We start from the raw sequence: 14,227 nt of genomic DNA on the forward strand, positions 1-14,227 counted from the left end.
AAGCTTTTGACAAAATTCAACACCCATGAATGATAAAAACCCTCCAGAAAGTAGGCATAGAGGGAGCTTACCTCAACATAATAAAGGCCATATATGAGAAACCAACAGCCAACATCATTCTCAATGGTGAAAAACCGAAAGCATTTCCAGTAAGATCAGGAAAAAGACAAGGTTGCCCACTCTCACCACTGTTATGCAAAATAGATTTGGAAGTTTTATCCACAGCAATCAGAGAAGAAAAGAAATAAAAGGAATGCAAACTGGGAAAGAGGAAGTAAAGCTGTCACTGTTTGCAGATGACATGATACTATACATAGAGAATCCTAAAGATGCTACCAGAAAACTACTAGAGCTAATCAATGAATTTGGTAAAGTAGCAGGATACAAAATTAATGCACAGAAATCTCTTGCATTCCTATACACTAATGATGAAAAATCTGAAAAAGAAATTAAGGAAACACTCCCATTTACCATTGCAACAAAAGGAATAAAATACCTAGGAATAAACCTATCTAAGGAGACGAAAGACCTGTATGCAGAAAACTATAAGCCACTGATGAAAGAATTAAAGATGGTACAAACAGGTGGAGCGATATACCATGTTCTTGGATTGGAAGAATCAACATTGTGAAAATGACTATTCTACCCAAAGCAATCTACAGATTCAGTGTAATTCCTATCAAACTACCAATGGCATTTTTCACAAAACTAGAACAAAAAATTGCCCAGTTTGTATGTAGGAAGACCCAAAAGACCCCGAATAGCCAAAGCAATCTTGAGAAAGGAAAATGGAGCTGGAGGAATCAGGCTCCCTGACTTTAGACTATACTACAAAGCTATAGTAATGAAGACAGTATGGTATTGGCATAAAAACAGAACTATAGATCAATGGAACAGGATAGAAAGCCCAGAGATAAACCCACGCACCTATGGTTACCTAATCTTTGATAAAGGAGGCAAGAATATACAATCGAGAAAAGATAGCCTCTTCAATAAGTGATGCTGAGAAAACTGGACAGCTACATGTAAAGGAATGGAATTAAAACACCATACACAAAAGTAAACTCCATATGGATTAAAGACCTAAATGTAAGGGCAGACACTGTAAAACTCTTAGAGGAAAACATAGGCAGAACACTCTATGACATAAATCACAGCAAGATCCTTTTTGACCCACCTCCTAGAGAAGTGGAAGTAAAAACAAAAATAAATCAATGAGACCTAATGAAACTTCAAAGTTTTTGCATAGCAAAGTAAACCATAAACAAGATGAAGACAGCCCTCAGAATGAGAGAAAATATTTGCAAACATAGCCACTGACAAAGGATTAGTCTCTAAAATATACAAGCAGCTCATGCAGCTCAATATCAAAGAAACAAACAACCCAATCCAAAAATGGGCAGAAGACCTAAATAAACATTTATCCAAAGAAGATATACAGATTGTCAACAAACACATGAAAGGGTGCTCAAAATCACTAATCATTAGAGAAATGCAAATGAAAACTTCAATGAGGTATCACCTCGGGCTTCCCTGGGAGAGCAGTGGTTAAGAATTGGCCTGCCAATGCAGGGGAAACAGGTTCAAGCCCTGGTCTGGGAATATCCCAGATGCCTCGGAGCAACTAAGCCTGTGCACCACAGCTACTGAGCCTGTGCTCTAGAGCCTGCGAGCCACAACTACTGAAGCCCGTGCACCTAGAACCCGTGATCTGCAACAAGAGAAGCCACAGCAGTGAGAAGCCCATGCACCACAATGAAGAGTAGCCCCCTCTCGCTGCAACTAGAGAAAGCCTGTGTGGAGCAGTGAAGACCCAGTTCAGCAATAAAAGAATAAATAAAATAAATTAAAAAAAAAAAAAGAATGAGGTATCACCTCACACTAGTCAGAATGGCTATCATCAAGAAATATACAAACAGTAAATGCTGGAGAGGGTGTGGAGAAAAGGGAATCCTCATGCACTGTTGGTGGGAATGTAAATTGCTACAGTCACTGTGGAGAACAGTAAGGAGGTTCCTTAATAAACTAAAAATAGAACTACCATATGACCCAGCATTCCCACTACTGGACATATACCCTGAGAAAACCATAATTCAAAAAGAGTCATGTAACACATTGTTCATTGTAGCATTATTTACATTAGCAAGGACATGGGAGCAACCTAGGTGTCCATCGACAGATGAATGGATAAAAGGATGTGGCACATATATACAATGGAATATTTCTCAACCATTAAAAGAAACAAAATTGAATTATTTGTAGTGAGGTGGATGGGCCTAGAAACTGTTATACAGAGTGAAGTAAGTCAGAAAGAGAAGAACAAATACCGTATGTTAACACATATGTATGGAATCTAAAAAAAAAGGTTCTGAGGCACCTAGGCGCAGGACAGGAATAAAGATGCAGACGTAGAGAATGGACTTTAGGACACAGGGGGAAGGGTAAGCTGGGACAAAGTGAGAGAGTGGCATGGACATAATATACACTCTCAAATGTAAAATAGATAGCTAGTGGGAAGCAGCCACATGGCACAGGGAGTTTAGCTGGGTGCTTTGTGACCACCTAGAGGGGTGGGATAGGGAGGGTGGGAGGGAGATGCAAGAGGGAGGAGACATTGGGATATATGTATACGTATGGCTGATTCACTTTGTTATACAGTAGAAACTAACACACCATTGTAAAGCAATTATACTCCAATAAAGATGTTAAAAAAAAAAAAAGCTCAAATATCACATGGGCCAGACAGGTAACATCAATGATATCTGAAATGAAAAAATGGCAACTGATGCTTGACCTTGGTGTTAGGTAGCTGAAGAGATCAGATCCTTCAATATATTTCTGTACAACGGATTGTGAAATGTGTGTTTTCTAAACATTCAGAATTAAAATTTTATTTTTTATTTTTTTTTGGATGTGCCTTGAGGCTTGTGGGATCTAGTTCCCCCACCAGGAACTGGACCTGGGCCCTCAGCAGTGAAAGCATGGAGTCCTAACCACTGGACCACCAGGGAATTCCCCAGAATTAAAATTTTATTTGGGTGAGAAAAACTAGTATAAATCAAGCTTTACTAGATTGTTTGTCTTGCATAACCGCTGCGTGAACATACCTAACTTTTGAGGGTATTATCCTGTGTTTCACCATTAGTTTAAAAGTTGTAGCCTCATTCTTGAAAAGTTTGTTTTTTTGTGGTAAATTTAGTAACTCTTTGTACCTAATCTTTAAACATAAATGATTATTTAATATCTCCATTGACAGAGAGAGAAAGAGAGAGGATATGTGTGTGTGTGTGTGTGTGTGTGTGTGTGTGTGTGTGTGTGTGTGTGTATGTTATAAGAACCAGTTATAGGGTTCTTTCTGTTGTGTTTTATTTTTCAGATTTTTTGGAAGCATCCTCCCCCATCCCACTGACATAGCTATTCCTCTCCGGAAGTTTTTTTTCCCCCTGGAGCAACGTCATTTATATTCCTACTTGAGCATTTTGATATCTTGTTTGAGGGACCTAAAAGTAGAGCTTCTAGTGAAATGAATGAGCTGCAGCTTGTTTCCTGACAGGTCTCTCTACTCATAGGTTCAAGGCCTCTAGCTTTCTTTATTTAAAAAAAATATAAATGAATAAGTTTATTTATTTTGGCTGCGTTGAGTCTTCGTTGCTGCGCGTGGGCCCTCTCTAGTTGCGGCGAACGGGGGCTACTCTTCCTTGCGCTGTGCGTGCTTCTCATTGCAGTGGCCTCTCTTGTTGCAGAGCACGGGCTCTAGGTGCGTGGGCTTCAGTAGTTGTGGCACTCGGGCTTAGTTGCTCCACGGCATGTGGGATCTTCCCGAACCAGGGCTCGAACCTGTGTTGCCTGCGTTGGCAGGCGGATTTTTAACCACTGCGCTGTCAGGGAAGTCCTCCTCTAGCTTTCTTGATCTCATTTGATCTTCATCATTTTAGTGCTGATAGTAAATCACACAGTGGTCATACTTTCCTTGGATATATTTCCTTGTATCCTTTACTTGTCACATCAGGATCATGAAAATCCCACTTCTCATTAACTTTGTAGATTTAAATAGGACCCCTTGCAAAGCACATTGAATAAGCATCAAAAAGCATAACGTGCTCTGTGTGTGAAGGCATCAGTCATCTGTCTGTTGCAACCACTCCTGTCATTTTAGCCCTTTCTGCTCTCAGAATTCCGAAAGGGTGGAAAACTGAAAGAGACAGATGAAACGGTTGATTTGTTTAGTTGCAAAATGCAGTTGGGACAGGTAATTAAACAGTCCTGCTCCCACAGAGAAACCTGCAGCCTTGTAACATGAAGTCTCAGGAACCCAGATGTACTCAGATTTAGATGCAGAATGAATATTAGGTAGGCGTCTTTTAGATTGACAGATTTTGTAAACATCATTTCTGGTTTACTTGTTCAGTGTGATTGAAGATGGGGCACGTGTGTTATGGGGCACGTGTGTTCTGTTCATGGTGCACATTTCTAGGGAGCATGTGGTGTTTATAGATATCTGGGGGAATAACCTAGAAGGGCATCCTGTATCTGGTGGGCAAGGGATTCCATGGGTGAGCCTCTGCTGCTCTTCAGTGCTCCAACCTGTTCCTGACATCAGCTGTTCCATAGATGTGGGGAATAGAGCAGGACTGATTAGTAAGGGGCTGGCAGGGGAGACTGGAATCAGTTCCCTCCTTAATCCTTTCATTTTTTTATGAGGGCATGCTATTATATAAGTAGCAAATTGTGTGTACAGCAATGTCTTTTAATTTGGGCACTTATTTCAATGCAGAAATTGCTACCACCATCTACTCAGTTGCTCAAACGAAAAATTTTGCAATTACCTTTTTCACTAACCTCCCACAAGCAGTCCCCAAGCAGGCTCTTTGTAGGGATGACTCATTCTTTTTTTTTTTAAATCTTTGTTCACCTTTATATCAGTTGAGATGAACTTTTTCCCCTTAATTAAAAAAAAATTTTTTTTATTATTTTTCATATGCTTATTTTCCATCTGCATCTTTTTTTTAAACATCTTTATTGGAGTATAATTGCTTTACAATGGTGTGTTAGTTTCTGCTTTATAACAAAGTGAATGATAAATATGTTCATATACTTATGTTCCCATCTCTCTTCCCTCTTCCGTCTCCCACCCTCCCTATCCCACCCCTCCAGGTGGTCACAAAGCACCGAGCTGATCTCCCTGTGCTCTGCGGCTGCTTCCCACTAGCTATCTGTTTTACATTTGGTAGGGTATATATGTCCATGCCACTCTCTCACTTTGTCCCAGCTTACCTTTCCCCCTCCCTATATCCTCAAGTCCATTCTCTAGTAGGTCTACGTCTTTATTCCCATCTTGCCCCTAGGTTCTTCATGACCATGTTTTTTTCTTTTATATTCCATATATATGTGTTCTCACCTTAAATGTCCCCATCTCTGTGAAACCTACTCTGACCAACTTTTCAAACAGCCTCCACAGTTGTGTCTGATGTCCTGATCCTGATTAGCTCCTTCATAGCACTTACCACAGTTGGTAACTTGGGATTTATCTTTCACTTGTTTGTTGGTGCATTGTTTATTGGCTTACTTGTTTTGCTTGTCTCTTCTCGCTCTCTTGCTTATTTATATTGTCTGTCTTCCATCCTAGATGTTAGTTCCAGAGGGTAGAAACTGTTTCCTTTGTTCATCCTGTAATTCCAGCCCAAAGCTCAAATCCTTGCACACAGTTTACACTCTATAAATATATGCTGGGTATCATGTCCAAACTAGATTGTAGATCAGTGATATGCTGGGAAATGTCTAGCCCTCAAAAAAAAAAAAAAAACCACTGGACCACCAGGGAATTCCCCAGAATTAAAATTTTATTTGGGTGAGAAAAACTAGTATAAATCAAGCTTTACTAGATTGTTTGTCTTGCATAACCGCTGCGTGAACATACCTAACTTTTGAGGGTATTATCCTGTGTTTCACCATTAGTTTAAAAGTTGTAGCCTCATTCTTGAAAAGTTTGTTTTTTTGTGGTAAATTTAGTAACTCTTTGTACCTAATCTTTAAACATAAATGATTATTTAATATCTCCATTGACAGAGAGAGAAAGAGAGAGGATATGTGTGTGTGTGTGTGTGTGTGTGTGTGTGTGTGTGTGTGTGTGTGTGTATGTTATAAGAACCAGTTATAGGGTTCTTTCTGTTGTGTTTTATTTTTCAGATTTTTTGGAAGCATCCTCCCCCATCCCACTGACATAGCTATTCCTCTCCGGAAGTTTTTTTTCCCCCTGGAGCAACGTCATTTATATTCCTACTTGAGCATTTTGATATCTTGTTTGAGGGACCTAAAAGTAGAGCTTCTAGTGAAATGAATGAGCTGCAGCTTGTTTCCTGACAGGTCTCTCTACTCATAGGTTCAAGGCCTCTAGCTTTCTTTATTTAAAAAAAATATAAATGAATAAGTTTATTTATTTTGGCTGCGTTGAGTCTTCGTTGCTGCGCGTGGGCCCTCTCTAGTTGCGGCGAACGGGGGCTACTCTTCCTTGCGCTGTGCGTGCTTCTCATTGCAGTGGCCTCTCTTGTTGCAGAGCACGGGCTCTAGGTGCGTGGGCTTCAGTAGTTGTGGCACTCGGGCTTAGTTGCTCCACGGCATGTGGGATCTTCCCGAACCAGGGCTCGAACCTGTGTTGCCTGCGTTGGCAGGCGGATTTTTAACCACTGCGCTGTCAGGGAAGTCCTCCTCTAGCTTTCTTGATCTCATTTGATCTTCATCATTTTAGTGCTGATAGTAAATCACACAGTGGTCATACTTTCCTTGGATATATTTCCTTGTATCCTTTACTTGTCACATCAGGATCATGAAAATCCCACTTCTCATTAACTTTGTAGATTTAAATAGGACCCCTTGCAAAGCACATTGAATAAGCATCAAAAAGCATAACGTGCTCTGTGTGTGAAGGCATCAGTCATCTGTCTGTTGCAACCACTCCTGTCATTTTAGCCCTTTCTGCTCTCAGAATTCCGAAAGGGTGGAAAACTGAAAGAGACAGATGAAACGGTTGATTTGTTTAGTTGCAAAATGCAGTTGGGACAGGTAATTAAACAGTCCTGCTCCCACAGAGAAACCTGCAGCCTTGTAACATGAAGTCTCAGGAACCCAGATGTACTCAGATTTAGATGCAGAATGAATATTAGGTAGGCGTCTTTTAGATTGACAGATTTTGTAAACATCATTTCTGGTTTACTTGTTCAGTGTGATTGAAGATGGGGCACGTGTGTTATGGGGCACGTGTGTTCTGTTCATGGTGCACATTTCTAGGGAGCATGTGGTGTTTATAGATATCTGGGGGAATAACCTAGAAGGGCATCCTGTATCTGGTGGGCAAGGGATTCCATGGGTGAGCCTCTGCTGCTCTTCAGTGCTCCAACCTGTTCCTGACATCAGCTGTTCCATAGATGTGGGGAATAGAGCAGGACTGATTAGTAAGGGGCTGGCAGGGGAGACTGGAATCAGTTCCCTCCTTAATCCTTTCATTTTTTTATGAGGGCATGCTATTATATAAGTAGCAAATTGTGTGTACAGCAATGTCTTTTAATTTGGGCACTTATTTCAATGCAGAAATTGCTACCACCATCTACTCAGTTGCTCAAACGAAAAATTTTGCAATTACCTTTTTCACTAACCTCCCACAAGCAGTCCCCAAGCAGGCTCTTTGTAGGGATGACTCATTCTTTTTTTTTTTAAATCTTTGTTCACCTTTATATCAGTTGAGATGAACTTTTTCCCCTTAATTAAAAAAAAATTTTTTTTATTATTTTTCATATGCTTATTTTCCATCTGCATCTTTTTTTTAAACATCTTTATTGGAGTATAATTGCTTTACAATGGTGTGTTAGTTTCTGCTTTATAACAAAGTGAATGATAAATATGTTCATATACTTATGTTCCCATCTCTCTTCCCTCTTCCGTCTCCCACCCTCCCTATCCCACCCCTCCAGGTGGTCACAAAGCACCGAGCTGATCTCCCTGTGCTCTGCGGCTGCTTCCCACTAGCTATCTGTTTTACATTTGGTAGGGTATATATGTCCATGCCACTCTCTCACTTTGTCCCAGCTTACCTTTCCCCCTCCCTATATCCTCAAGTCCATTCTCTAGTAGGTCTACGTCTTTATTCCCATCTTGCCCCTAGGTTCTTCATGACCATGTTTTTTTCTTTTATATTCCTTTCCCCCTCCCTATATCCTCAAGTCCATTCTCTAGTAGGTCTACGTCTTTATTCCCATCTTGCCCCTAGGTTCTTCATGACCATGTTTTTTTCTTTTATATTCCATATATATGTGTTCTCACCTTAAATGTCCCCATCTCTGTGAAACCTACTCTGACCAACTTTTCAAACAGCCTCCACAGTTGTGTCTGATGTCCTGATCCTGATTAGCTCCTTCATAGCACTTACCACAGTTGGTAACTTGGGATTTATCTTTCACTTGTTTGTTGGTGCATTGTTTATTGGCTTACTTGTTTTGCTTGTCTCTTCTCGCTCTCTTGCTTATTTATATTGTCTGTCTTCCATCCTAGATGTTAGTTCCAGAGGGTAGAAACTGTTTCCTTTGTTCATCCTGTAATTCCAGCCCAAAGCTCAAATCCTTGCACACAGTTTACACTCTATAAATATATGCTGGGTATCATGTCCAAACTAGATTGTAGATCAGTGATATGCTGGGAAATGTCTAGCCCTCAAAAAAAAAAAAAAAAGGCAACCCTAATTTGTAGCATTTACCAATACCTGTGGTATAAATAGTTCCACCGTGGCAGATTTCAAGCAACCAAAATGACAGCAATGAACACTGAGTTAGGTAATGATTCACAGTTGCACTTCATTGATGCAGGTTTCTCCATGGGAGCAGGACTATATTGTTACTTGACCTACCTGCATTTAGCGCTAGACAAATCAACCATTTCATCTGTCTTTTTCAGTTGTTCATCCCTTTGGTATTCCCTAAATTCTTAGATAGTGTTTCCACCATAAATGTATAACAGATAGAAGTCACTTCAAGAACATAGACAAAATGTGGTCAAAATAATTAGGAAGTGATGGATTTTCAGTACTTACTACATTTATTTTTTTATTATTATTATTATTTTTTTGCGGTACGCGGGCCTCTCACTGTTGTTATCTCTCCAGTTGCGGAGCACAGGCTCCGGACGTGCAGGCTCAGCGGCCATGGCACACGGGCCCAGCCGCTCCGCGGCATGTGGGATCTTCCCGGACCGGGGCACGAACCCGTGTCCCCTGCGTCGGCAGGCGGACTCTCAACCACTGTGCCACTAGGGAAGCCCACTCCATTTATTTTTACTAATTGTAATCTTATAATTTCATATTTAATAATGGCTGTCATTAACAACTGACTTGCAGAATTCCTGAAAATTGAAAAATCTGCTCTTGCAAGCATACTTTAGCACAGCACTGGGGATGACCTACAGGTGGACCCACTGACCACTCCCTGCCCTAGTGTTTGGCTCATAAACAAAGGAAGGAAGAGAGTTGGCAGAGATGGATGGGTAAAGTGTTATTACAGAAACATTTCTCAGAGTTTTTATTCACCTTTTAGTGCTAAAGAAACTGACCCTAATGTCTCTTAGCTTGATATACAGAATTTGGTACAATGACTAAACAGAATGAGGTGGCAACAGTGAGAAATAAAGAGATCACAGAGAGGGAACAAGAGTAAAAGCAATCTTACCCTCGCATTGCTAGAATATCTTATTGCCAGAGATGGCTGTAGATCCTGAAGTGCTTGCTAGTCAAGAGCACTTAATTTTCAGAAAATTAGCCCAAGGCCAGGAATCCCTCCTGCCTGTTTTAAGCCATTGAGGCCTTAGTCAGCTGGATGCCTTGCCACTTCACATTTGTCTGTTTGTCTGTAGTGGGATGGAAATGAGCCCCAGGTAGTGTCTGAAGCAAGGCCTGTGGAACTCTGAGGACTCAGAGCAGATGACTAAGGGGAGGTGACAAGCTCCAGGATAAGTGATCGCAGAGGAAAGGAAATAAGGAAAGAGACATGTTGTGGATGCATTGCCACCTTGTGTAGGGTTTTCTCCTTAGCAAATATACAGTTAGAGATGGGCCTGGTATTTTGGATAAACAGACTATTGTAGTATCATTTACCATGTTTGAGTTTATATATCCACAATGAGAAATCATTAGTTCCAATTTTGAAAGTCAGGGGAATGGAGTTTGGTGAATGCCTTTGACCTTTAGAGCCAACAACACTAAGACACTCATCTTTTTACCTTGACATTGGCTGGAATTTCTTAATGCTTGGCTCATATCTGAACGCATATGAATCCTTCTAAGTCAACAGAACCAATCCTAGACTGGAATAATGATTGCCTTTCTTATTATACACCCATACCTCCCCCAAATCAGAAATTGTTCTCTCTTAAGCTGGTGAGATGGAAAAAGACATCTTGAAAGAGGTACCATCTTTCATGGATTAGTTCAGATAACATGTAATGAGCCTGTGTTCAGATGCCTGGTACTATTCTAGGGCCTGAGGTTATAGAGAGAAAAGATACCCTCAAGCAGTGGGGGCGCAGTTAAGAAAATAGGAATTGTTTTTTTTTTGCTGTACGTGGGCCTCTCACTGTTGTGGCCTCTCCCGTTGTGGAACACAGGCTCTGGACGCGCAGGCCCAGCGGCCATGGCTCACAGGCCCAGCCGCTCCGCGGCATGTGGGATCTTCCCGGACCGGGGCACAAACTCGTGTCCCCTGGATCGGCAGGCAGACTCTCAACCACTGCGCCACCAGGGAAGCCCAGAAAATAGAAATTTTAAAAGCAGTGTATTGTGAGCTGTGATGGAGATGTGTACACAGTGTGATCTTGGACCCCAGATGGAAGCAGATTAGCTCAGATATCAGGAAGGGCTTCCTGGAAGTGATACTGCTTTAGTAATGAAGTGTGAGTGGAACTTAGGTAATGTAAAGGAGCTAGATGTCCTGAGGGATGGGAAGCCCTGCAGAAAAGTGAAACACAGAATACATACTGGGAACTATAGGAAGTTTGGAGCTTAGAACTGGAGACTTTGTACGTCTGTCTCTCCATTCCCAAGGAATCTGAGAGGATAAGAGTGAGAACAAGATGACAAATGACTTCATGTCTTGCTTGAGGCTAGTTTTCCCCTTATTGTCTCTTTTGGGATTTTGGTGATCTGATTCAGGGGATGGGGCTTCTGTGTCAAAAAAATGCTTGATAGAGGATTAACAGCCAGATGTGTCCTTGTGTTTATATTGCTGTTCTGTGTTTTGTTGCAGCTGCTGCCCATTCACACTCTGAGGCTTGGCATGGAGGTGGATTCCTTTGATGGGCACCATTATATCTCTTCAATTGCTCCAGGTGGTCCTCTTGATACACTGAACCTCCTACAGCCAGAAGATGAGCTTCTTGAGGTAAAATTTTTGAGGGGAAAAAGACACAGGGCAGGAATTTTTAAGTTGTAGGAGAATGTGTTCTCACCAGAAATCCACAGTTACATCATCAATACCAATGTAATGTGAGCTACTTATATTGGAAAATAATTGGTGACTGTACTTAACAAAACTGTGTTGTGTACTTGAAAGTTGCTGAAAGAGTAGATTTTTTTTTTTTTTTTGCGGTGCGCGGGCCTCTCACTGTTGTGGCCTCTCCCGTTGTGGAGCACAGGCTCCGGACGTGCGGGCTCAGCGGCCAGAGCCTACGGGCCCAGCCGCTCCGCGGCATGTGGGATCCTCCCAGACCAGGGCACGAACCCACATCCCTTGCGTGAGCAGGCAGACTCCCAACCACTGCGCCACCAGGGAAGGCCCCCAGGAATTTTTTTATATCGAGTTGTACAACCTGTTTATGTGTTTTGGATAACAACTTCTATCTGTCATATCATTTGCAAATATTTTCTGCCATTATGTAGGTTGTCATTTCATTTTGTCAGTGGTTTCCTTTGCTGTGCAAAGCTTTAAAGTTTCAGTAGGAATGATTTGATTATTTATGCTTTTCTTTCCTTTGTCTAAACAGACTGATCCAAAAAAGTAGTGCTACAATTTATATTAAATAGTGTTCGGTCTAGGTTCTCTTCAAGGAGAACCAGTCTTACACTTAGGTCTTTAAAGCATTTTCAGTTTGTCTATGTGATATGAGGAAATGTTCTAATCTCATTCTTTTATGTGTAGCTGTCCTGTTTTCTAAGCACCACTTATTGAAGAGACTGTCTTTTCTCCATTGTATATTCTTGCTTACTTTGTTGTAGATTAATTGACCATAATAAGTGTGTAGGTTTATTTCTGGGCTCTCTATTCTGTTCCATTGACCTATGTGTCTGTTTTTGTGCCAGTACCATACTATTTTGATTACTGTAGCTTTGTGACATAGTCTGAAGTAAGGGACTGGCATCGGCAGGCGGACTCTCAACCACTGCGCCACCAGGGAAGCCCTGAAAGAGTAGATCTTAAGTGTTCTTACCACACACATAAACAGACACACACACACACACACAGACACAAGCTATGTGAGGTGATAGATGTGTTAACTAACCTCATTGTGGTAATGATTTCACAATAGATATATCAAATCATCACACTGTACACCTTAAACTTTTACATGTTATATGTCAGTTATATTTCAATAAAGCTGGAAAAAATAAAGATGAGGTAAAATACTAACAACTTATGTAATGATAAGTGAAGTAGATAACATACTTTCAGTTCATTTTCCCCACCTTTTGGGACTCCTGAGATGTCCTTTTGAGTGCTTATTTAAATGATTAACTAAGAAAGAAGCTAAGGTCCTATTTTAGTTTGATAGCATAATTAGTATTTTTTTTTTCAAAATTCTTCTTAAGAATCTAACCCCTTACCCTTGTTTGGAACATGTAGTCACATTTATTTGCAGGTTTTGTTGGTTATTTCTAATAAGGATTAGAGCTGGATAACCTCAGGCTTATGTGTTACTGACTAGCTTTCAGATTGTCTCCTTGGGACTCCCTCCCCACAATGATGGCATCCTCTACTGGGCTCACTCAGGCTTCTCAGCCTCTCTTCAGTCAGAGCAATTCTAGAGCACTTCTGCTGTGACATGACTGCCTTGAGAGATTTTGTTAGATTGGAAAGTTCTGTAGCCAACACAGCAGACAAACCAAGCAACAACCCTTAATTTTACAGATAAGAACACAAGGCCTTGATTTCCCCTAACTTTACACACTGGTAGAGTGATGACTTTAGTTCATGTTTTCTAACTCCCATTTCACTGGTTTTTCAATACATCACACTACTTGCTAAGCTTCTAAAAAAGATACGGGGAATGGTCAAACTTTGAGAAGGCTGTGTATAAGAGGGTTCTCTCAAGTGTTAGATCCACAGGAAGTCCTAGGTTGGGTTTAATAGAGTCAACCTAGTTGCTTTAGCCAAGATTAGAATCCCATGGGCCTTGAAGTAGAGATTTCTTTCCAAAATTTATATTTGCTTAAAGTGGGATGGCAAGAATAGCAAATAGGTTTCTTGTTGGGTTTTTTAAGTAGTGTTCAGTCACCTGGAGGAGTATGTTGAGAATTCTGAGTTGAATTTTGAGGTCGGAGAGAAAAGTGCTGTGACTATTGGCAAATTTTATCATAAGCATGGGAGGCCAGGTCCTGTTTTAAGATGTAGTAAATGGCTTCTTTTTAGAGGTGTTCAAGTAATGATATTGGGATGCTTATTGTGGATTAATGCCCTAGAATTTATGCTGTCACTTATGGGTTTTTTGGTGCCGAATCACGTCTTTCTCTTCTGATTTGCAGAGTATATGACATACTTTGTGGTGTCACACATGACAATCTGCAGATTGGAGACCATTTGGAAAACATTGCCATAATATGTAGCTATTAGGTATTGATAAATGAGATATATTTGTTTGAGAGATATGGAAATATGAGTAAAAACCAGTTTAGTTTACTTTTTTGTGGTAAATAAACATAACATAAACTGTATCATTTAAAGCATTTTTAGTCTACAGCTCAGTAGCATTAAGTATAATTCACTACTAATACCTGGTAGGTGATAAAGAAATGTTGGCTGGATCTGAGTAGAGCAAGTGTAGGTGATCTCAGCCATCAACGGAGTCCTTTGTGCCTTAGCCGAGATTGGAATTCCATGGGCCTTCTCCCTTGTAATAGAATGTGATGCAATGAGGTAGCATGAAGACTGGTTGAATTCACAAGTATAGATTTCTAGTGAAAGAACTTGGGATAGGGAAA

At 40.7% G+C, this 14,227-nt stretch overlaps 1 protein-coding gene across 1 annotated transcript in view; it reads left to right on the forward strand.

Annotated features, from left to right (window-relative positions):
* The window catches only part of PATJ (PATJ crumbs cell polarity complex component), a 357,124-nt gene that overhangs the window by 69,600 nt on the left and 273,297 nt on the right, over nucleotides 1-14,227 (forward strand). Inside the window, exon 15 of the mRNA XM_007464279.1 lies at nucleotides 11,280-11,414. Coding sequence (XP_007464341.1) covers nucleotides 11,280-11,414 — 135 coding nt within the window. The remainder of the gene's footprint in view (nucleotides 1-11,279; nucleotides 11,415-14,227) is intronic.

Source organism: Lipotes vexillifer, unplaced genomic scaffold, assembly GCF_000442215.2.
Source record: "Lipotes vexillifer unplaced genomic scaffold, Lipotes_vexillifer_v1.1 scaffold47, whole genome shotgun sequence".
In the NCBI taxonomy this organism is placed as follows: Eukaryota; Metazoa; Chordata; class Mammalia; order Artiodactyla; family Lipotidae; genus Lipotes; species Lipotes vexillifer.